Genomic DNA, 24436 nt, shown 5'->3' on the forward strand with positions numbered 1-24436 from the left:
GTTTTGTGTTATACTGAGCAAGAGAGAAATGGAAAACATACTGGGAATCCAGAAGGGAATCATTAAATAATTACAAATAAAAATCAGTTTGTTATTTGGTACTTTTGGGTTTATCACCATGACAAGCTGAATAATATTTCCACTTTGTGTCTAGCAGGTTTTATACTTTTTAATTAATTCTGTCATTATTCAGACAGCTATATTCAGAAATCAGAATAAGACCTAAAACACATAAAATACTTCACCTCTCCTACTATTAATACTTCCACTTAACTTTTATTTCTACCATGCATTCATTTCCCAGAATTTTCATCCCTCCGTTTTTATTTTTATTTTTATTTTTTGAGAGAGAGTCTTACTCTGTCACCCAGGCTAGAATGCAGCAGCGCAATCTCAGTTCACTGCAACCTCCACTTCCTGTGTTCAAGTGATTCTGCTGCCTCAGCCTCCCAAGTAGTTGGGATTACAGGTGCGCACTACCACACTTGGCTAATTTTTGTATTTTTAGTAGAGATGGGGTTTCACTATGTTGGCCAGGCTAGACTCGAACTCTTGACCTCAGGTGATCCATCCACCTCGGCATCCCAAAGTGCTGGGATTACAGGCATGAGCCACTGCACCCAGCCACAACCCTGATTTGAATTGTTTCGTATATGTTTTACTTGTGGTAAAATACATATAAAATTTACCATCCCCACCATTTTTAAGTGTACAGTTCAGTGGTATTTAATACATTTGCATTTTCCTACTACCATCACCACCATCTACCTCCAGAAAACCTTTCATATTAAAAGTGAAACTTCGTATTCTTTAAACAATAACTCCTCATTCCTCTTCCTCTCAGCCCCTGGCAACCACCATTCTAGTTTCTGTCTCTATCAGTCTGACTACTCCAGGTACCTCATATAAGTGGAATTGTACAGTATCTGTCCTTTTGTGCCTGGCTTATTTAACCTAGCATAATGTCCCTAAGATTCATGCGTGTTATATAGCACATGTCAGAATTTCCAACTTTCTAAGGTTAGTATATAATTCTACTTTTAAGTTTTTGAGGAACCATCATACTGTTTTTTCCAAAGTAACATCAGTTTATATTCCTACCAACTGTGCACAAGGGTTCCAGCTTCTCCACACCCTCACCAGTACTTATTTTCTGTTTATTTGATAGTAGCCTTTCTAATGGGTGGGAGGTAGTAGGTTTGATTTGGATTTCTCTAATGATTAGTGATATTGAACATCTTGTCATGTGCTTATTGGCCATGTATATATCTTCTTTGGAGAAGTGTCTATGAAAGTCCTTTGCCCATTTTTAATTGTGTTTTTTGCGATGGAGTTGAAAAAATTCTGTATATATTCCAGATATTAAACTCTTATCAGGGGTGGGCATGGTGACTCACACCCATAATCCCAGCACTTCGGGAGGCTGAAGTGGGCAGATCACCCGAGGTCAGGAGTTCGAGACCAGCCTGGCCGAAACCAATATGGTAAAACACCATCTCTACTAAAAATACAAAAAAAATTAGCCAAGTGTGGTGGCGTGTGCCTGTAATCCCAGCTACTCAGGAGGCTGAGGCAGAAGAATCACTTGAACCTAGGAAGCAGCGGCTACAGTGAGCCAAGATTGTGCCACTGCACTCCAGCCTGGGCGACAGAGCGAGACTGCCTCAAAACAACAACAACAACAACCACCGCTTATCAGCTATGCGACTTGTAAATATTTTCTCCCCTTCTGTGGGTTGCCTTCTCACTCTGTTGATTGTCTGTACTCTGACAGAGTGGTTACTTTAGAAAAAACAGAGTAAGAAGGCAACTCACAGAATGGGAGAAAATATTTGCATGAAACATTTATATAGTATTTATAATGAAAAATTTTAAAGGAGGGATGAAAATTCTGGGAAAATATTCTCCTTTCATGTATAGAAGTGTTTAACTCTCAGGTAGTCCAATTTACCTTTTGTTGCCTGTGCTTTTGGTGTCATGTCTAAGAAACCATTGTCAAATCCAATACCATGAAGCTTTTCCCCTATGTTTTCTTCTGTTTTTTTTTTTTTTTTTTTTAGACAGGGTCTTACTCTGTCACCTAGAATGGAATGCAGTGGCGCGATCTCAGCTTACTGCAGCCTCTGCCTGCTGAGTTCAAGAGATTCTCCTGCTTCAGCATCCTGAGTAGCTGGGATTACAGATGTGTGCCACACCACCAAGCCCAGCTAATGTTTGTATTTTTAGTAGAGATGGGGTTTCACCATGTTGCTCAGGCTGGTCTCGAACTCCTAAGCTCAAGTGATCCACCCGCCTTGGCCTCCCAAAGTGCTGAGATTACCAGCATGAGCCACTGTGCCCAGCCTTCCCCTGTGTTTTCTTCTAAGAATTTTATAGCATTAGCTTGTACATTTAGGTCTTTGATCCATTTTGAGTTAGTTTTGTATATAGCATAAGAAAAGGGCCCAAATTCATTCATGTTGAAAATGCTGTCTTTTCTCCACTGAATATTTTAGAAACTCTGGTCAAATGACATACAAGGGTTTATTTATGGGCTCTCTATCCTAGTCCATTGGTCTATATATATGTCTATATATGTGCAGTACCACACTGTTTTTAAAACTGTGGTTTTGTAATAAGTTTTGAGATGAGGAGGTATAAGGCTTTCAACTTTCTTCTACTATTTCAGGGTTGTTTTGACTATTTGGGACCCCCTTGAAATTGCATGAATTTTAGGATAAATTTATCTATGTCTGCAACAGAATGTATTTGGGGATTTTGATAGGGATGGCATTGTATCTATAGATCGCTTCAGGTAGTACTGATATTTCCTTCTTTCGTTTTTCTTTTTCCCCAGAGATGGAGTCTTGCTGTGTTGCCCAGGCTGGGCACAAACTCCTGGGCTCAAGTGAACCTACTGTCTCAGCCTCCCAAGTAGTTGAGAGGTACTGATATTTTAACCATATTAAGTCTTCTAGTCCCTGACACAAGATATCACTCCATATATTTGTGTCTTCTTTAAGTTCTTTCAGCAACCTTTTGTAGTTTTCAGTGTACAAGCCTTTTGCCTCCTTGGTTAAATATATTCCCAAGTATTTTAGTCTTTTTGATTCTATTGTAAATGAAATTGTTTTGCCTAAAATTTACATAAATGGTGCCATTAAGTATGTATATTGTTGCAACTTTCCTTTTTACCATTATTGTGGTATATACATAGGTACCAAAATTCTTAGCAATACGTACAGGAGGGACACACAGCATCTTTAGGTTAGCTGCCACTGCTTGGGAGAAAGCAGAACAGGATGATGTAAAAACAGGACTTAGCTTAATCTATATATTTTTCTTTTTAAACAGGAGATCCGTAAGGAAAACCTGCAGCATTCGCTGTACTTTCCTTATTAGAAATATCTTAAAATTTAAACTTGTAAAAATTAAACAGAAGAACTCTAGAAATGTGGGGCACCTAAAGCTTCACTGTGCTAAGTAGTGCCTGCATTATCTCCAGAGTCATTAACCCAGATCTAGCTTGTCACCTGTAGGCTAATTTTTTTCTTGATGTGACAGTGGGTGATCTGGGATACTAAGTTAACAATCACAGCTCTCCCGTCTATGATCCTAAAAGCAGATAATAGTGCCATACTATTGAAATCTTTCTACCAATGAGCCTTTACTTACACCACGCTGTTCAACCTGCCTCCTTTCATAATACTGATGTCAAATGAAAGTAGCTCAATTCAAATATGCCTAGGAAAAAGGGCTATGCTATCATGTGCATATGCTATTCATTGGGCTATTGATGCTCTGACAGTAGCTAAGCCAATAAATATAGGAAATCATTTCTGATACTATATACTAAGGTAGGTATTTTCCAGGGAAATTTTTAATGTACTAATTTTGATGTGTTTTAAAAACAGCCCGGTTTTCCTCATAAGCTAAAAAGTGAAGCTGGAGATAATTCTACAGAAAAAAATTTAAAGGTGCCGGGCGCGGTGGCTCAAGCCTGTAATCCCAGCACTTTGGGAGGCCGAGACGGGCGGATCACGAGGTCAGGAGATCGAGACCATCCTGGCTAAGATGGTGAAACCCCGTCTCTACTAAAAAATACAAAAAACTAGCCGGGCGAGGTGGCGGGCACCTGTAGTCCCAGCTACACGGGAGGCTGAGGCAGGAGAATGGCCTAAACCCGGGAGGCAGAGCTTGCAGTGAGCTGAGATCTGGCCACTGCACTCCAGCCCGGGCGACAGAGCGAGACTCCGTCTCAAAAAAAAAAAAATTTAAAGGTACCACATATGCAGTCAGGCCAGAGGTCTCTGGTTTTCAGCATGGAATCTAAAACAAGCATAACGAAGCAACAGCTTTCCTGTGATCCCAGCACTTTGGGAGGCTGAGGCAGGAGGATCACTTGAGCTCAGGAGTTCGAGACCAGCCTGGCCAACATGGTGAAACCCCATCTCTACTAAAACTACAAAAATTAGTTGGGTGTGGTGGCATGCGCCTGCAGTCCCAGCTACTCGGGAGGCTGAGGCAGGAGAAATCGCTTGAACCTGGGAGGCAGAGGCTGCAGTGAGCTGAGATCATGTCACTGCACTCCAGCCTGGGTGACAGAGCAAGACTCCATCTCAAAATCAAAAAGAAAAGAAAAGAAAAAGAAGTAACAGCTCTAAAAAGTAATCTAGACAGTTTTCTTTATTAAGGCAAGGCACTACTTAAAAGAACATTGTATCAGAATATCAGATTACAATAAGGCTTCAGTGGTGACTCAATACAGAACTGAAAATTATGCTAAAGTCTACATTTTTGTAAAGGTAATCTTCCCCCAGGAAAAAAAAAATGGTACATTGTAATATTGATACTCTTTACTATTCACTTCCTATAATATGCTACTCAACCTGACCTCTGGTTAAATGTCCACTTACAACGCTGTTTTTCTGAAATGACCACGTCAACAGGTGGAATGTAGAGAGTCACACAGGATCTCATGAGACAGCTGTTTAACTCCATCATAGCTTTCATTTTAAGAGATCTGAGTGAAGTCTCTTTCAGTATCTAACATTTTAGCAATTTTGGCTTATATAGTGAGTCACAACATTTAAAGAAAACCAGGGCGATTACCCTTAGTTCATGGACTGACATCATTGATTTGTGAGTCTGACACCATACAAGAATGTCACCTTCCCCAGGGCAACAGCTTGGAACTGATCTGGCGCACAGTAGGCATGCAACAATAATTTGTGGAATAAATGAATTCTCATGAATCTTCGACTTGTGATATTTTCTCACTGAGATCAAGAAACTGCCGCACCCCTCTCAAGCCACACCAGGTCTTACTTGTGTGAAATTATATTATTTTGATGTTCACATCCTATTTCAATATTCTGATAAAAATTCACTTGTTTCCCCAAAATAAAATGACATTTCAATGCAACTTAGCCATTAGAAGAGAAATGTAGATAAACAGAATATTCATTATACTAACTATATATTAATAGCAACCTCCTTGAGTTCAGGCTGAAAATACGAAGGCATACGACTTAAAATAGCAACTCTTAATGGTATTTTTTGGCACACTCGAATCACAGGTTTAAACATGTCACTCATACTACAGTATAAACACTGAACTCTTAGTGTAATATTGTTCACTATAGACTAGAATTCCAACTACAGCAGTTCTGTCTTGGACACTATATCTCCAAGGGGTTTAAGTTCTTTAAAACAAAAAGAATGTCAATTAAAGAGGTAAATTTAGCTTCAAGAGCATCTCGCAACATGAGATCTAAAGATAATGTTATGTGAGGCTTCAGATTATTTGTTTTAAAAGGATGGTTACCTGCCACCACTATCATACATTTGGAATTGTAATTCAAAATGCTCTTCTCTGTAACAAAGGCGAAAGTATTACTTCTCATAGCATAAAAGAAAAATGAATCAAATATCAGAAAGTGAGTTTAGGATGTGGCTAAATCTGGAAATGTATCTCCTAATTAGCATAAGAGAACAAAAAATTTCCATTTCCATTCAGCTTCCTAAAGAAGATGAAACAAGTACATAAAGGTGCTATAAATTCAAAAGATAAGAGTCACTGAACAGGTTAAAAATGGCTTTAAGTATTCATAGATAATATCAAGATTACCAAGAAAATAAAGAAAGAAAACTCACCAAGAACGTTGACCCACTGTTTGATGCTACTACAGTATGAACTTTATCATGCAATTTTATTGAGAGCTCCCAGTTGGCTATGTCTGGTTTAATAATAGGCATTCTAAAGTAGAATGAAAAGAAAAAGAGTTAATAATTGTATATTATTATTTTTCAATAAACTAATTTCTCTTTTATATAAAGTGTGCAGGGTAAAACTGCCATAGAATGTATTTGAGAACATTTTAAACACCTATTCTAAGAATCATCATCTATTCAGTGCATTTGAATTGCTTAATTGTTACAGTCATTCACAAATTTGTCTGCCTGAAGCAGTATTAGTTCTTTTCAATATTTGGTTACTATTCAAAATAGTTTTTTTAAAAAATTACAATGAAATGAGTAAGTATGCCATGCCTTAAGCTTCAGAGACATAAAATGAATTACTGAGTCAGCATGATCGGGCCTAGAAAATCATTTTGTTCTTTATATGTGATGAGACTAAAAATGTATTAAACAATGAACCTCTCTCTACATTATTTACTTATAAGATAATATAGAATGTTTCTTCATGATGTCAATTAGAAGAATAATACCTTAGTACATTAGCTAGGATATAATTTTTTAAAATTATTATTTTTTTTTTGAGACGGAATCTCGTACTGTTGCCCGGGTTGGAGTGCAACGGCGCGAACTCGGCTCACTGCAACCTCTGCCTCCCGGGTTCAAGTGATTCTTCTGCCTCAGCCTCCCAAGTGGCTGCAATTACAGGCATCTGCCACCACGCCTGGCTAATTTTTTGTATTTTTAGTAGAGATGGGGTTTCACTATTTTGGCCAGGCTGGTCTTGAACTCCTGACCTCATGATCTGCCCGCCTCAGCTTCCCAAAGTGCTGGGGTTACAGGCGTGAGCCACCACGCCCAGCCAATATAATTATATTTTGCAAAAAACAAAACAAAACAACGCAAAAAAACTATACTTATTTTATAATGTTATTACTAAAAATTCACGAAATTTAAAAAACGAATTTAAACATTACTCAGATACCCACTTATTATGTTATTATATAACAGGACAACATCAAAATTTTGCTAAAATAAAGCACAGCCACACACACACACACACAACCCTAAATGACTTATGAGTTCAACAAACACTAAGTACTTGGCTCTAAGTTTTGGGGCACCACAGAGAAATAAAACACAGTCCTCATCTTGGAAAGTTACACGCTATTTCTTTTCTAGCCCTGGTTTTCCCCATCACCTAAAACACCCAAAAGGGACTCCATATCTACGAACAATGTTAGTCTTATCATACGGGTCTCTTCCTGCATATGATCAGAATTACATGGTTCAGAAAATCTGTATCAAGCAGCCAAAGACAAAAATGTTTTTAGAATATAAATGTTTCCCATGACTTTTTAAAGTAACAAAATTTAGTGATTTCAGAATTAACCTAATTTAAGTATTGTATATTTATACTTGTGAAGCAATATTTACTAAGCATGAAACATCAGCATTTTGTAGTATCTGGGTGTCAGCTTAAACCACAGTTCTGAAAAAATGTTCCAAGTTACGTTTTCATTTAAACCTACCAAATTTCAAAAGAAGTCTCTATGTATTCAGCATTAAAAAAAGTCAGAGTCACAAAAACTATGGTTCTAATCAAATCACCTCTAGATTCAATAGCTGATGATTAATATTATTAATTTAAACACATATTTGTATTTGATCTACTACTTCTTGATCTGCATCATTCTGAAGATAAGGATATGTTTTAAATACCATAGAAGTAAAAATAAAAGTAAAAAAATGCATTAACAACAATGCACACTGTACAACACAGGCCTTGAAGATTCTTTCTGGCAGTGTGAAGAGAACTGTTAGAGGGGATAGAGCCTCACACAAGAGAGTATGAATGAATGGGGGTGCGGGGGAGTTGAGGGAGACAACACACAGTGGGGAGGGGAGGAGGAGAGGGAAAGAAAAGGAGGTCCGGACAGAAAGAAGAAGGCAAGAGAGGGCTTCTGTGCCGGCATTGCCTCTTTTTTTTCTTAGCACCTTTATTCTACAGGGCATTTATTTGTTTATATGTTTGTCTCCCAGTGTCCTGGGGGTTCCTAAAATACCAAAATCATTCCTTATTTTTGTATCTCCAGCTCCTAGCACAGGATGGAGACAAAGAGATGAGGGATAAGAAGAAAAGAATGTGAGCAGTGTCTGCTGTGCACCAAGCATGTGCAGAAGGGGAGGCTGACTTGCCCAGGGGACAGAGCACAGGTGTGACAGGAGGAGCGTGTACCCCAAGCTCCTGGATACTCCCTGGGTGTCCCTGGACTACACCTATCATCTCGTTTAGACTTCATTTTGCTCAGTTCAAATGGGGTCAATACTTCAGTCTCACAGGGGTACTGTGATTGCAGAAACAGCCTCACATCTAGATGACCGTGCAACTTGACTTTCTTAAATCTGTGCTTTCCTCAAGAATTATGTTACTACCTCGCTCATGATCATTTAATGGTTTTCTACCCCACACCAAGTTAAATCTTTATTAACCCAACTACCATTCAATGCCCTTAAAAGTAAGAACCCACCTTTTGCATTCAATTTTATTTCTGCTTATTCTCTGATTTCTCTATCTGGTTAGGCTAGACTCTTACGCCAAGCTACCATGAGGTAGAGAGCAAGACAGTGGTTTTTGAATTCAGGCCCTAATGACTCATAGAAGCTGGTACAAAACCCAGAGCAAACTGTCTGTCTCAGTTTCCTTATGTATAAAAGATTATAACAATATCTGCATTGATAGGGATGTGTTGATTAAATTAGGTGTATACATACTAGCTTTTATTATGAGTAGTTGTCCCAGTTCTCGGCCTATATTCTTACTTCCCCCTATAACTGAAACCTCTTTCTTTATAGAAACTTTGGATCCTCATCTCATCTCTCTGTTTCTCACACTAACAGATCCTTCAAGGAAAATATTGCCTGCCTCACCAATTGTTCGTTAATTATAGCATAAACTCAAGAGATCTTTCTTCCATTAATCTATGTCAGATGCTGTAAGATTTTTCAAACTGTAGCAGCCTGATGGAGTAGGGATTGAGAATCCCTTCTGTTATGTAACGAGTCTCTGCTTCCAGAGGCATTGGAACATTGTTAATCCTGACATCCTGTTCCAACCCAGAACCCATTTTCCCACAGAAAGGGACCTTATAGATGGTGATGACATATAGTTGCCACTCTCCAAAACCTAAGTACTATTTATTTTTCCACTGTTTTATTTTGATTCACATCTGTTTCATATATATTATAATTTGTCCCAGGAGGGACCTTATGGAAGGAGTACAGGGTTTTGAGTTAAAACATCCAGGTCTAAATCTTAGCCTGTTCTTCTACTAGCAATGTACCTGAGAACTTAATCTGTTTGAACCAACGTTTCTACACTCGTAAAAGTGGATCAGAGCTAGGCAAGTGATAGGAAGCTACTGCTTCTTCTGCACACTTAACTCCCGCAATGGCACTTTTCTAACAATTTTTTCTTTTCCTTTTAAGAAACAGCATCTCACTCTGTCACAATGGCTGGAGTGCAGTGGCCCTATCACAGCTCACTGCAGTCTCGAACTCCTGGCCTCAAATGATCCTTCTGCATCAGCCTCCTGAGTGGCTGGGATTACAGGAGTGTGCCACCACCAGGTCTGGCTTTTTTTTTTTTTTTTTTAAGAGATGGGGCGGGTCTCGCTATGACGCCCAGACTGGTCTTGAACTCCTGGCCTCAGGGGATCCTCCTGCTTTGTCCTCCCAAAGTACTGGGATTACAGGTGTGAGCGACAGTACCCAGCCTTTTTCTAACAATTTCTCTTAAGGTGGTATGTTAATGGGATATAGGAAAAAGGCTTCACTGTGAAAGACCTCCAAACACCAAAAAAGAGTCAAAAGTGTGGAATCTCTTTGTAAGTTCACTCTTCTACAAACAAAATTTGCAAAGATTCCTTCTGGCTTGACATAAGTTTGAAACTAGTTTTGTTTTGGTTTTAAATAAAATGGATGGGTTGGGCATATATGCCAGTTAATTGGCAGATATAAATATGCTCTGCAATAGAAATAAACTGTAAATTAAAAAAAAAATACAAACCTGAAAGAATACATGCTCTATTTCTGCAAAATCACTGAAAACACATTTATAATACTTACTTTGAAACATTCTTATTAATTTAACCAGCACAGATTCATGATAGTAACAATTACCTATAATTATATTTTAAATGTTTAGAACAGAATTATACAGATCCATTAAATTCAAAATTGTCTCAAAGAAGATTTTCATGAACAACTCTCTGACAATAGGGAAAAGGTCTTAGAACTTCATTCAACTCGCCATAGTAATGATACAGTTTCCTTTAACGAAGTATATTTCTAGTGAAAGATGCTGTCATCTGACCAAAAATTTAATCTGTGCAATTTATTAGTCACCTGCAAAGCTGATACCAATTATTTCTTCAAAAAACAAACAAAAACCAAAAACCCCAGTAAAAAAGAATTCACATAAACAGTGACTCACTAAGCAAATAAAATAATAGCTCTAACCCAGGTCTGTCCAGTTTATCATCAGCCAGCCAGGATAAATATGCTCAACAAAACTAAATTTTTTATATTTGATGGTGAAAAACTGTCAGCTGATTGTCACTATTAACACTAATACATTAAGTTACTGGAATATTTTACTCAAAAGAGAGGTTTTGAGTAAATACTTTGCTATTACATGTCTTTTTCTAAAGGAAGACTGTACAAACATAAAAACTCTCAGCATCATCAGTTAGAAAGGATTATAAGCATTTTAAACCATAATTATCAGACACTCAAAAAAGCTGGTTTTTCATTGTGCCATCACCTTTTTCGAAGTAAAATACTGAGTTAAAACAGTGCTAATGGTCAAGGAATCATTAAGAAATGCTTCATCATAACTTTCACAGTGGGTGGGCTGTAAAATGATCGAGAATAATATGCTGCATTCCATGGCCACTGAGGTCAGCTTCTGCATACAAATCTTTGCAGGAAGAAAAAGGCCTTCAGAAAGTGGGCCATTCATCTGAACCAAGTTCAGAGAATTTCCAGCACAGTGAAAAGATATGTTATGCAAGCACATAGATGTATTCAGTGGGGGTAGACAGAACCAGCTACATGGAGACTACAAAGGAGCCCTCCCATGGCTCATGAATAAGTCGAGGAAATGATCAGAAAAAAAAAAAGAGAGAGAGATGTTTAGACAGATGGCCCACTTAAAATGCCTGAGACAGGGCATAAGCAATTTTAATGAAACTTTAGATCTAGTATATGAATTGTTTCTTATTTCCCCAGGGTTGGGGAAGGGGAGGAACAATTCCCAGGGAAGATAAAAATTCAGCAATTCACTGGAAAACTCACTTTCAGCATGTTGAGATGGAGGAAGAGTTAAGTACAAGTTTTAGTAGTTTTTTACTAGTGCAATAAATTTAAAAAAAAATTCTTCACAGAGCCATCAGTTATTAAAATGAATATAAAAAGCATGGAATGAACAGATTAAAGGAATTTTAAACAGAAGTCTACTGCCAAACCAAACAAAAATCTAAGCCTTATTATGTGAGAACTTACAACACTCTAACATTAAAGTTCATCACTGCAGAAGAAAGATAAAAGCAGCATTTGCAGAGAACCTCTTCAAAGCTAGGAATTGGCGTAGAGGAGGATTAGAATTCTGCCTCCACGCAATTGAAAATGTGTATGTTCAAATATATGAGACTGTGTGGAAGAGTCTGTATCACATAATCAGGCTGAGAAATAGGGAACACGCCCAAGTTTGGTGTTATTAGCATTACAAATAATTACACAAATGACATCTGAATCTAGGATAGAATACGTAATGTTACTCACAATCTCATATATTTAAATATTATGCATACTCCCTTTCCTTCTTCCACCGATAAGGGCTTAAGGTTCTCAATTTAGACACTGGGCATGCTCAGCCAGGAAAGGCACTGTGGCACAGCTGTCACCCCAGCAGACCCCATGTCTCACTGACCAAGTGCAGACCTGCAAAAGCTGTGTGACCTCCATCCACAACTCACTTAGCCTTCTTGTGCCTCAGTTTCCTTGTCAGCAAGACAAAGATAATAAGAATGCCTAACCCATATGCTGCTTACATGAGATAAAAGGTGTAAAATGCTTACAGTGGTGTTTGGCACATAAATGCTAAATTAGTTATTATTGTTACCATAATTTGGTGCAGAAATATCTGAAATCCCTCTTTTGTTTCAGCAACTGTTACTTTTTTAAAATTTTACTCTTATACAACTAACATACGGTCAAATTCCAAGATCTTAAGTTCCATCATTCACCCTTCCAGTCACTTGGCTCTGCCTGCCACTAACAGTCAACCAGAGATTACGCTTGCCTGTTCTGAGCTTCACATGAACAGACTCAAAGAAAAACTGTGGCTTTTTTGACCAACATAGTGTTTCTGAGGTGCATCCATGTTGTTGAATAGTTCATCCTTTCTTCCTTGCTGAGAAGTATTTTATTGCACCAACACACCAAAATGAGTTCATCCTTCTGTGGGTGGCTATTTGGTGGTTTCCAGTTCGGGGCTGTTATAAACAAACCCACTGTAGATATTCTTTGTACATGGTTGTTTTTTCCCCCCTAAAGAGGTATGTCTTCATTTCTTGTGGGGTAAAAAATCTAGGGAGTAGAAGTCATAAGCTAAATGTAGGTTTAATTTTATATGAGTCGCTAAACTGTTTTCCAAAAGACTGCAACATGTCTACGTTCCCACAGCACTGAGTTACTCTACATCCTTGCCACCATTTGGCATTGTCAGTCTTTCTAATTCTCGCCAGGCTAGAGACTGGGAAACCACATCCTATCATAGTTTAATGTATATTTCCCCCACGACCAGTAACGCTGAGGACCTCGTGGTGCTCAGTGGCCATTTATATTCCAGTTTTTGCCAATTTTTATTAGGTCATTGGCCTTATTTTTATTGATTTGTGAAAGTTCTTAATTTTGGATACGAGGCCTTTGTCAGATTTAAGTATTCTCCTCTGTGGTTTGCTTATGAATTTTCTTAACACTATCTTTCCTTCAGCAGATTTTAAAAACACTTATGATTTTTTAAAGAAGTTTTAGGTTGACAAAAACTCAACAAAATTTCAATTTCCCCACACACCCTCCCCCACATGAATTCCTCTATTACGAACATCTTGCATTTGTGTGGTGTATCTGTTACAATTGATAAGCCAATATCAATACGTCACTGTTAACTAAAGTCCATACATTAAGGTTCACTCTGTTACACATTCTGTGGGTTTTGACAAATATATAATGAAATGTGTCCAGAATTACAGTATCATACAGAGTAGTTTCACTGCCTACAAGTCCCCTGTTCCACCTATTTATTCCTCCCTCCCTCCCCCGAATGCTCGGCAATCACTGATCTCTACAATCTTCACAGGTTTGCCTTTTCCAGAGTGTCACTTAGCGCTGGAATCATACAGAATGCTGCCTTTTCAGATGAGCTTTTACCCTGTACCAATATGTATTTGTTTCCACTCTGTCTTTTTATGCCTTAGTAGCTCATTTCTTTTTATTGCTAAATAATATTCCACTGTATGGATGTACCAGTTTATCCACTCACCTACTGAAGGACATTGCTTCTCAGTTTTGGCAATTATGAATAAAGCTGCTATAAACATTTATGCACAGGTTTTAGTGTGTGCCTATGTTTCCAACTCATTTTGGTAAATACCAAGGAGCACAACTCCTTGATTACATGGTAAGATTGTGCTGTGTAAGAAACTGCCAAACTGTCTTCTAAAGCGGCTTACCATTTTGCACTCCCACCAGCAATGCATGAGAGCTCCTGTTGCTCCACATCCTCAGCAGCATGTGGTGTTCAGTGTTCTGGATTTTAGACATTCTAATAGGTGTGTAGTGGTATCTTTTTGCAGTTTTAATGGAAGTTTTTAATATTAACAAAATCTAACTCATTAATTTTTCCTTTTATGTTTAGTGCTTTGTGTCCTTGCTAAGAAGTTTTTCTCTTACATACAAAGGTTCAGAAGATATACTCACATGTTTTAGAAGTTTTACATGTAGATCTATCTGTGATGCATCTCTAACTTTCCTGTGTGGTAGGAGACAGGCGTGAGGCCATTTCAGGAAAATTTGTAGACCAAGTACTGCAACTTTGCTCCTATCAGCTATTCTAGGTCTGACGTGGTTTGGCTGTGTCCCCACCTAAATCTCATCTTGAATTCCCACGTGTTGTGGGAGGCACACAATGGGAGGTGACTGAATTATGGGGGCAGGTCTTCCTGCCCTGTTCTCTTGATAGTGAAGTAGTCTCACGAGATCTGATGGTTTAAAAGAAAAAAAAAGTGGGGGGGGGTTTCCTGCACAAAACTCTTTTTGCCTGTTGCCATCCACATAAGTCGTGACTTGCCCCTCCTCGTTTTCCACCATGATTCTGAGGCCTCCTCAGCCATGTGGAACCGTAAGTTCAATTAAATTTCTTTCTTTTGTAAATTGTCCAGTCTCAGGTATGTCTTTATTAGCAGGGTGAAAATGGACTAATACAAGGTTCTTTTGCATTTCCATAGAAATTTCAAAACCAATGTGCCAACTTCTTCCACATCCTCCCTGAGATACAATCTCAATAGAATTACGATTGGGACTGCATTGAATCTATATTACTGTAGAGAGAAGTGACATCTTAACATTTTCTCTTCCAGTCCACGAGCAGGATGTAACTCTTACTTCTTTTGATTTTTAATTTATCTCATAAAGTGTGGTAGTCATGAATCTCTTTTGTTAACTTTATGCCTATTTTTGTCTTAGTTTTATTCATTGTACGGCAGATTCCTTAGAGTTTCTTTCCATACAAGTAAGGTGTGGAAAGCTTCCTTTGCAATCATCAGGCTCTGTTATTTCTTGCATGCCTTCCTACTCTAACTAGTGAGGTTGTTTGCTTTGCCTGAGTATTTTTATGCTGTTAAGTGAAACTTTAATTTTCATTTTCTCATTGTTGCTACTTTAGTCAAATACAACTTGTATTTGATTGCCTTTTTATCCTGTAATCTTGCTAAATTTGTTAGTCCCAGCAACAGTTTTATAGATTCCTATAAGGCTTTCTATGCAAACAATTATGTCCTCTGTAAATAGAACATTTACATTATTTCTTCCTTTCTGATTTCCATGCCTTTTATTCTTTTCTTTACAACCGCACTGGCTAGGATCTCCAGGATAATACTGAGTAAACGTGATAAAAACAGACAACTTTGTCTTGTTCCCAATCTTAAGAAGACAACATTAAATATTTTTTCCGAAATTTCTTCACTCTCTAGCCTTTCCTTTTGTGCTTCCTAATACACGCTTCCTGATAACTTACAGTGCCCATAAGTCACCGAGGCTGTCTTCCTTTCTTTTTTTTAAACAGCGTTTTTTTGTTTTTGTTTTTGTTTTTGTTTTTTGAGAAGGAGTCTTGCTCTGTTGCCCAGGCTGGAGTGCAGTGGCACGATCTCAGTTCACTGAAACCTCCTCCAGCTCCCAGGTTCAAGTGATTCTCCTGCCTCAGCCTCCTTAGTAGCTGGGATTATAGGCATACACCACCACACCTGGCAAATTTGTTTTGTATTTTTAGTAGAGACAGGGTTTCACCATGTTGGCCAGGCTGGTCTCAAAGTCCTGACTTCAGGTGATCCGCCCACCTCGGCTAAACAGCTTTATTGAGGTGTATCTGACATTTAAAAAACTGCATGTTTAATGCACATAAGTTGATTGGTTTGGACATATGCATATGGTCATTACACGACCACCACAATCAATGTAATACACATATTTTACCTCCAAAAGTTTCCTTTGTCCTTTTGTGTCTCTTCAATTTTTTAAAATATATTTTTCTTTCTCTTTTTTCAGATTGCATAATCTCTCTTCTTCTATCTTCAAGCTTACCTATTCCTTCTTCTGCCATCACCAGTATGCTTTTCAGCCTATCCAGCAAATTATCTATTGCAGATATAGGACATTTTAGATCTTGAATTTCCACTTAGTAATGTGTTTTAATTTCAATTTCTATGCTGATATTCTCTATTTTTCCCTCATTTTCATCTTTAATACTTGAAAATGATTTTAATAGCTACTTTAAAGCTTTTACCCATGAAACAAACATTTTAGTAATCTCACGGTTGATTTCTGTTGACTGCTTTTTCTCTCAATTACAGTTGTCTTTATTCTTAAACTGCAAGCCAAGTAAATGTCTATTGTAAACATTGTGGGGATGTTGTCGGACTTCACTCATCATGTTACCTCCCTCTGAAAAGTACGGATTTTTATTACAGCAGGCAGTTAAATTACTAGTTACTAGTCCTGAAGTTGTGGAGACTCACTTTTATGTTGTGCTAGGAACTATTTGGTTTTGCTCTCAATAAATAAAAAGCCCAAACTATTTATTCCAGAAACAGTCTTTTCTCCCAAGGCATGATCCTTCCAGGGTTTTAATGGAAAGCTTAAGGTGTTTACAAGTACCTCAAATTGATGAGATTCAGATTCCAACATTATCATAACCATGGTAGGCAACTGAAATTTTAGCTCAGTTCACTCAGCATTCCAGCAGGTCTGGGATCTTCTGGGATCCCTGAGGTCTTCGTTTACGCACATTTCTAGGGTCAGCCAACAATTTGAAAGAACCTGAATTCTCATATGGAACTCTTCACTCTGTTGCTCCCGTTTTGCCATGATATCCCTGCTTAACTTCCAGCAGTTCTGACAACATTGAACATCATTCTCTGAGACCTAAAACCAGTAACTGAGTTCCAGCCATGCCTTAATGCATGCAACAGTGACTGCTTTCAGAGGAAAAGCCACATATATGTGCATCTCACTGGTGTAGTTTTCTTCTTTTAGGGGTCGTATTCGGTTGTACATCGACAGCCTTCAAATAGTTGTGTTTTATATTTCGTCCAGAGTTTATAATTATTCATCTGGAAAGGAATTCATTGAAAATACACCACACTTACATTGTAGGAACTCAAACTTTTCTGTGTTGTTTTAACTTTCTGTCACTTGCATTTCAAGGCAGAAGAGGAAAGAAAGGCGAGAAGAATGCGGGTTCACATACATTTACTACTTCCACCTTCCAGGTGGTAGCCCAGGAACACTACCCCCAATCTACCCCCAAAAGCTACTCTTGAACTAAATTGAGAGCAGCCATAGAAACATATTTTACAATTTGAAAAGAAATACTCCTAACGATTCCATCAAATTAGAAGGAAGAAATGCCTCATTTAATTCCTAAAATTTGAACTTCTATTATACCATTAGGAAAACAAATTCTTAAATATAAAATGCGTAACAGACGATAAACATTTTAAACAGTTTGAGATGAAATTCACATATCATACATTTAACCCATCTGAAGTGAACAAGTTAACGGTTTTTAGTATATTCACAGAGTTATGCAACCATCCCCACAAGCAACTTTAAAACGTTTTCATTGCCTCATAAGGGAAACAGTAGATACGACAGCAGTTACTCTACATTCCCCTCCACAGCCCGAAGCAACTGTTACGTACATTCAATTTCGATAGCTTTGCTTATTCTGGGAAAATTTGTGATCTACTTTGACTGAATTATTTCATTTAGCATTTTTGCAAAATTCATCCATGTTGTAGAAAATATCAGTACCTCATTTATTTTTATTGCTGAAAAATATTCCATTCTATGAACACACCACATTTTATTTACTATTAAACACTAATTCATCATTTGAAGGACATGAGGGTTGTTTCCACTGGCTATAACGACAAATGCCACTATAAACATTTGTGTCCATGAAACATGTGGACACAAGGTTTCATTCCCCTTGGGTATATCCCAAGAAGTGGAACAGCTAGGTTATGGGGTAATCATCTAATATTTTAAGAATCTGTCAAATTATTTCCAAATTCATATCACCGTAGTCACAAATTCCCATGAGGAACATGTAACGGTTCCCATTTTTCCACATCTTCACCAACTATTTATTGTGTATTTGATTGCAGCCATCCTTGTGGGTGTGAAGTGGTATCTCATTGTGGTTATGACTTACATTTTCCTGTCAACTAATGATACAGTGCACCTTTTATGGGCTTATTGGCCATTTCTGTATCTTTTTTGAAAATTTGTTTATTCATGTCCTTTGCCCATCTTTTAATTGGATCATTTGTTCTATTATTAAGTTGTAAGAATTCCCTATACTAGACAAAGGACACTATTAAATATATATGATTTGCAAATATTGTCTCCCATTTTGAGGGATGTCTTTTCACTTTCTTCATCATGTCCTTTAAAGCACAAGTTTTAAATTCTGAAGTGGAATTTATCTAATTTTTCTTTTGTTGCCTGTACTTTTGGTCTAATTTTTCTTTTGTTGCCTGTACTTTTGACATCTTATGTAAGAAATCATTACCTGACCAAACGGAACAAAGATTAACTCCTATGTTTTCCTCTAAGAATTTTGTTGTATGAGCTCTTACATTTAGGTCTATGATTCTTAAAGTTCATTTTTATGTATGGTGTGAGGAAGGAGACCAACTTCATTCTCTTACATGTGCATATCCAATTGCCCAAGCAGAATTTACTGAAAAGATTAATCTTAATTCATTGAATTTTCTTCCTACCCTTATTGAACTCAAATGACTGTAAGTATAACAATTTATTTCTGGAGTCTCGATTCTATTCCATTTATCAACATGTCTATCCTTATGCCAGGACTACTTTGTCTTGATTATTGTAGCTCTGTAGTGTTTTGAAATCGGGAAGTAGGAGCCTCTGAACTTTATTCCTCTTTTACAATGCAAAGGCATTTTCATATGAATTTTGGAATCAGATATCTATTTTTCCAAAAATAATGCAGCTGGGATTTTAGTAAGGATTGTGCTGAATCTGTAGATCAGTTTGGTGATCAATATTAGGTCTTCTGATTCAAAACATAGGGTGTGTTTCATTTAGGTCATCTTTATTTGAACAACATTTTATAGTTTTCAGTGTTCAAGCACTGCATTTCTTTTTAAAAATTTATATTTAAGTATTGTATACTTTTTGGTGCTATATAGAGTTGTTTTGTTCATTTCGTTTTTGGCTTGTATAAAAACAAAAATTGATATTTGCATATCATTCTCATATCCTGTATCCTTCCAGGACTCATTACTTCTAACAGATTTGTTTATGAATTCCTCAAGATTTTCTACATATAAGATCATGTCATCTGCAAAAAGAGGTAAGTTGACTTCTCTCCATTCTAGATGCCCTTGTTTTCAGGTGTGGGTTTATTATAGATGCTCCTCATCAGTCTGAGGAAGTTGCCTTCTATTCCGAGTAGGCTGAGTGTTTTTCATAATGAAAAGCTGTTGGATTTTGCCAGATTTTTTTTTTTTTTTTTTTGCATTTGAGATAATCCTGTGGTTTTTGTCTCTTATTCTATTAATATAATGTATCGCATTGATTGACTTCTGTATGTTAAACCAAACTTGCATCCCCTACGAGAAACCTCAGTTGGTTATGATGTATATCACTGTATATGTTCTTGGATTCAGTTTGCCACTATTCGGTTGGGTATTTTTGCATTAATACTTATGAAGGATATCAGCCTTTAGTTTTCGTCTTGCAATGACTTTATCTGATTTTGGAATTATGATAATATTGGTCTTGTAAATTGGGATTTTGGAAGAGTTTGTGAGGATTAGTATTAAGTAATTTTCCTTTAACTATTTTAACCAGTGAAGTCATCTGGTCCTGAGTTCTTTCTAAGAAGTTTTGCAATGATTAGTTCAATCTCTTTACTCATGATAAGTCTATTCGGATTTCCTACTTTCTCTTGAGAAAGTGTTGGCAGTCGGTATCTTTCTATGAATTTCTCCATTTTATCTAAGTTACCTTGTTTATTGGCAAACAATTGTCCATAGTATTCCCTTATGATCATTTGAATTTCTGTAAGGTCAGTAGGCATACCCCCTATTATTCCTCATATTACAATTTGAGTTTTCTTTTTCTTTTGGTCAGCCTATCTATAGGTTTGTCATTTCTGTGATCTTTCCAACAAACACATTTTGCTTTTATTGATTTCCTCTATTGTTTTCCAGTATCTATTTCATTTATTTCTACTCCAGTTTTCAGTATTTTATTCCCTCTGCTTTTGTTTGCTCTATTTTTCCATGTTTCCTAAAATGGAAGATAAGGTAACTGATCCTTCCTTTCCTTTTCTCCCTTCCTCCCTCCTTCCCTTCCTTCCTTCTTTCCTTCCTTCCCTCCCTCCCTCCCCACCTGCTTGCTCTCTCTCTCTCTCTCTTTCTTTCTTTCTTTGTTGAGACAGGGTCTTACTCTGTCAGCCAGGCTGGAGTACAGTGGCATGATCTCGGCTGACTGCTATAGCCCTGACTTCCTGGGCTCAACCAATCCTCCCACTTCAGCCTTCTGAGTAGCTGGGATTACAGGTGTGTGCCACCACACCCAGTGACATTATTTTATTATTATTATTATTATTATTTGTAGAGATGGGGTCTCAAACTTCTGGGCTGAAGTGATCCTCCGGTCTCAGTCTCCTAAAGAATTGCGATTACAGGCATGAGCCACCAAACCCACACCCAGCTTTATTTCTTCTTTTATTTCGAGATAGGGTCTCACTCTGCCACCCAGGCTGGAGTATAGCAGTACGATCTTGGCTCACTGCAACTTCCGCCTCCCAGGTTCAAGCAATCCCCCAACCTCGGCCTTCCAAGTAGCAGGGACTACAGGCATGTGCCACCATGCTCAGCAAATTCTTGTATTTTTTGTAGGGATGGGGTTTCACCATGTTGCCTAGGCTGGTCTCGAACTAGTGGGCTCAAACAATCTGCTCGCCTCAGCCTCCCAAAGAGCTAGGATTACAAATGTGAGCCACTATGCCTGGCCTCTTCTTTTTTTAATACATGTGCTTACAGCTCTCAATTTCCCTCTAAGCACTGCTTTATGTGTGGCCCACACGTTTTTAGATGTTGTGTTGTTTATATTAACCACAAAATATTTTCTAGTTTCCTCTGTAAATTTTTAAATCTATTGGTTATTTGGTAGTACACTGCTTAATTCCACATATGTATGAACGACTCACATTTTCCTTGTTGTTTTCTAATTTCATTTAATTTGTCAGAAAACATATTTTGTATGATTTCAATTCTAGTAAATTTATGGAGGCCTGTTTTATGGTCTAGTAAATGGTATGCTATGGTATGGTAAATATGGTTTAGCCTGGAGAATATTACACAGGCACTTGAGACAGGTATATTCTGCTGTCATTGGAGAGATTATTCTAGAGATTTCTGTTAGGTCTATTTGGTCTATAGGGCGGTCCAACACTTTTACTTCCTTGCTGATATTCTGTCTAGTTGTTCTACCCATTTTTCAAAGTGACGTATTGTGGAATTGTCTATTTCTCTCTTTGTCTCAGTTTTGCCTCACATTTTTGGGAACTATGTTATTAGGTATATATATGTTTATACTTGTTATGGCTTTCTGATGGATTGACACTTTTATCATTATAAAATATCCCCCTGTCTCTAGCAATAACTTTGTCTTGAACAATATTTTGTCTTGGCAGCTCATGCCTATAATCCCAGCTACTTGGAAGGCTGAGGCAGAAGGATCACTTGAGTCCAGGCATTTGAGGTCAGGAGTTCAAGACCAGCCTGGGCAATAAAGGAAAAACCTGCCTCTAAAAAAGATTTTTTAAAATTAGCTGGGCATGGTGGGTACATCTGTAGTCCTAGTTAATTGGGAGGCTAAGGCAGAAGAATCACATGAGCTCAAGAATTAGAAGCAGCAATGAGCTATAATCATACCACTGCATTCTAGTTTCAGTGACGGAGCAAGACCTTGTCTCTTGAAGAAAAAAAAAATACAAAAAAGTCTGGGTGTGTTGATACGTACCTAAAATCCCAGCACTTCAGGAGGCTGAGGTGGGAGAATTACTTGAGCCCAGGAGTTCGAGACTAGCCCGGATAACATAGCAAGACCTCATCTCTATTAAAAAAAAAAAAAAAAATTTGCCAAATATTAGGGCATGCCCTCTACTCCCAGCTACTCAGGAGGCTGAGGCAGGAGAATCACTTGAGCCCAGGAGTTTGAGTTTGCAGTGACCTATGATGCCACTTCACTCCAGCCTGGGTGACAGAGCAAGACCCTATCTCAAAAAAAAAAAAAAAAAAAAAAAAGAAGGCTATTTTATCTGATATCAGCATTATTGATAATAAAATGGTGATAATAATATTACAAATACAATGTCTGTCTGATACTTTTTTCCATCCTTTTACAACTGACCTATTTATGCCTTTGACTCTAAAGTATGTCTCCTGTAAAGCATATGGTTTGATCATATTTTTAAATCTATTCTGTCAGTATCTGCTCTTGACAAGATTAAGCCATTTGCATTTAATATAATCAATTATCCGTCAGGTAGGATTTACATCTACCATTTTGCTTTTTACTTTCTATATGTCGTATCTTTTTCTCCCTCTATTCCTTTATTATTGCCTTGTTTTAAATCAACGTTTTCTATTGTCTCATTTTAATTCTTTTACTAATTGGTTTTTTTTAACTAATATTACCATTTTTTAAAGTTATTTTTCTTAGTGGTTATCCTGGGCATTACAATTATCACCTTACCTTTAAACAGTATCATTTGGGTTGATGCTAACTTAATTGGAACAGTATATAGAAAATGACGTCCAACATAGCTTCATTTGCTCCACCCTCCTTTGTCTTCTAATTGTCATACAAATTACCCTGTGTACATGGTGTGCCCAACAACACAATAATCTACAATTATTACATTATGCAGTCACCTTTTAAATCAGAAAAGGAAAAAAAACTTACAAAGTAAATAACACATTTATTTTATGTTTACCACTGTAGTTCTCTTAACCAGTGCTTTCTTTCTTTTCTTTTCTTTTTTTTTTTTTTTTTTTTTTGTGGAGACAGAGTCTTGCTCTATCACCCCGGTTGGAGTGCAGTGGCATGATCTCGGCTCACTGCAACCTCTACCTCCTGGGTTTAAACGATTCTCGTGCCTCAGCCTCCCAAGTAGCTGGGATTACAGGCATGCACCACTATGCCTGGCTAATTTTTTTGTGTGTTTTGTTTTTTTAATAGAGATGTGGTTTCACCATGTTTGCCAGGCTGGTCTCGAACTCCTGACCTCAGGTGATCCACCCACCTTGGCATCCCAAAGGGCTGGGATAACAGGCGTGAGCCACCATGCCCAGCCTACCAGTGCTCTTAATAACTTCATGTGTATTTAAGTTACTGTTCAGTATCCTTTCATTCCAGTCTTAAGAACTTCCTTTTGTATTTATTGTAGTGCAGGTCTTACAAATTCTCTCAGGTTTTGTTTACCTGGGAATGTTATCATGTCATTTGAAAGGGCAGTTTTGTTACCCATAAGATTTTTGGTTGGCATATTTCCCCGAGCACTTTATGTATAAAATCCCTTTCTCTTCTAGCTTTCATGGTATCTGATGAAAAGTGAGCTCCCAGTCTTGTGGAGGATCCTTTTACGTGATGAATCATTTTACTCTTGCTGTTTCCAAGATTCTTTTTGGTTTTTGACAGTTTGACTATGATATGTGTAGGTATGGATCTCTTTGAGTTTATTCCACTTGGAGTTTATGAAGCTTCTTGAATGAGCAGGAAATTTAAGGCATTTTTGACCACTAATTCTTTAGATACTGTTTTTGTTTCTTTCTTCTTTTCTTCTGGGACTCCCAGTACATGTATGTTAGTACACTGATTGTGTACCATAAATCTCTGAGGCTCTTGGGGTTTGTTGTTGTTTTTCCATTTTTCTTTCTGTTCTTCACACTGGATGATCTTAATCGACTTATCTTCAAATCTGCAGACTCTTTCTTCTGCTAGCTCAAATCTACTGTTGAGTCCATCTAATGTATTTTTTCATTTTAGGTATTGTACTTCTCATCTCAAAAATTTTTATTTGCGGCCGGGTGCGGTGGCTCAAGCCTGTAATCCCAGCACTTTGGGAGGCCGAGACAGGCGGATCACGAGGTCAGGAGATCGAGACCATCCTGGCTAACACGGTGAAACGCCGTCTCTACTAAAAATACAAAAAAACTAGCCGGGCGAGGTGGCGGGCGCCTGTAGTCCCAGTTACTCGGGAGGCTGAGGCAGGAGAATGGCGGGAACCCGGGAGGCGGAGCTTGCAGTGAGCGGAGATCCGGCCACTGCACTCCAGCCTGGGCGACAGAGCGAGACTCCGTCTCAAAAAAAA

General features: G+C 37.8%; 1 protein-coding gene across 2 annotated transcripts in view; it reads right to left on the reverse strand.

The window, feature by feature from the left end:
* The window catches only part of PCCA (propionyl-CoA carboxylase subunit alpha), a 456600-nt gene that overhangs the window by 162898 nt on the left and 269266 nt on the right, over positions 1–24436 (reverse strand). For both annotated transcript variants that reach the window (XM_023218016.2, XM_023218015.2), the window contains exon 19: positions 6136–6238. In XM_023218016.2, the coding sequence (XP_023073784.1) occupies positions 6136–6238 (103 nt within the window). The remainder of the gene's footprint in view (positions 1–6135; positions 6239–24436) is intronic.

The sequence above is a fragment of the Piliocolobus tephrosceles genome, chromosome X, assembly GCF_002776525.5.
Source record: "Piliocolobus tephrosceles isolate RC106 chromosome X, ASM277652v3, whole genome shotgun sequence".
Taxonomy (NCBI): domain Eukaryota; kingdom Metazoa; phylum Chordata; class Mammalia; order Primates; family Cercopithecidae; genus Piliocolobus; species Piliocolobus tephrosceles.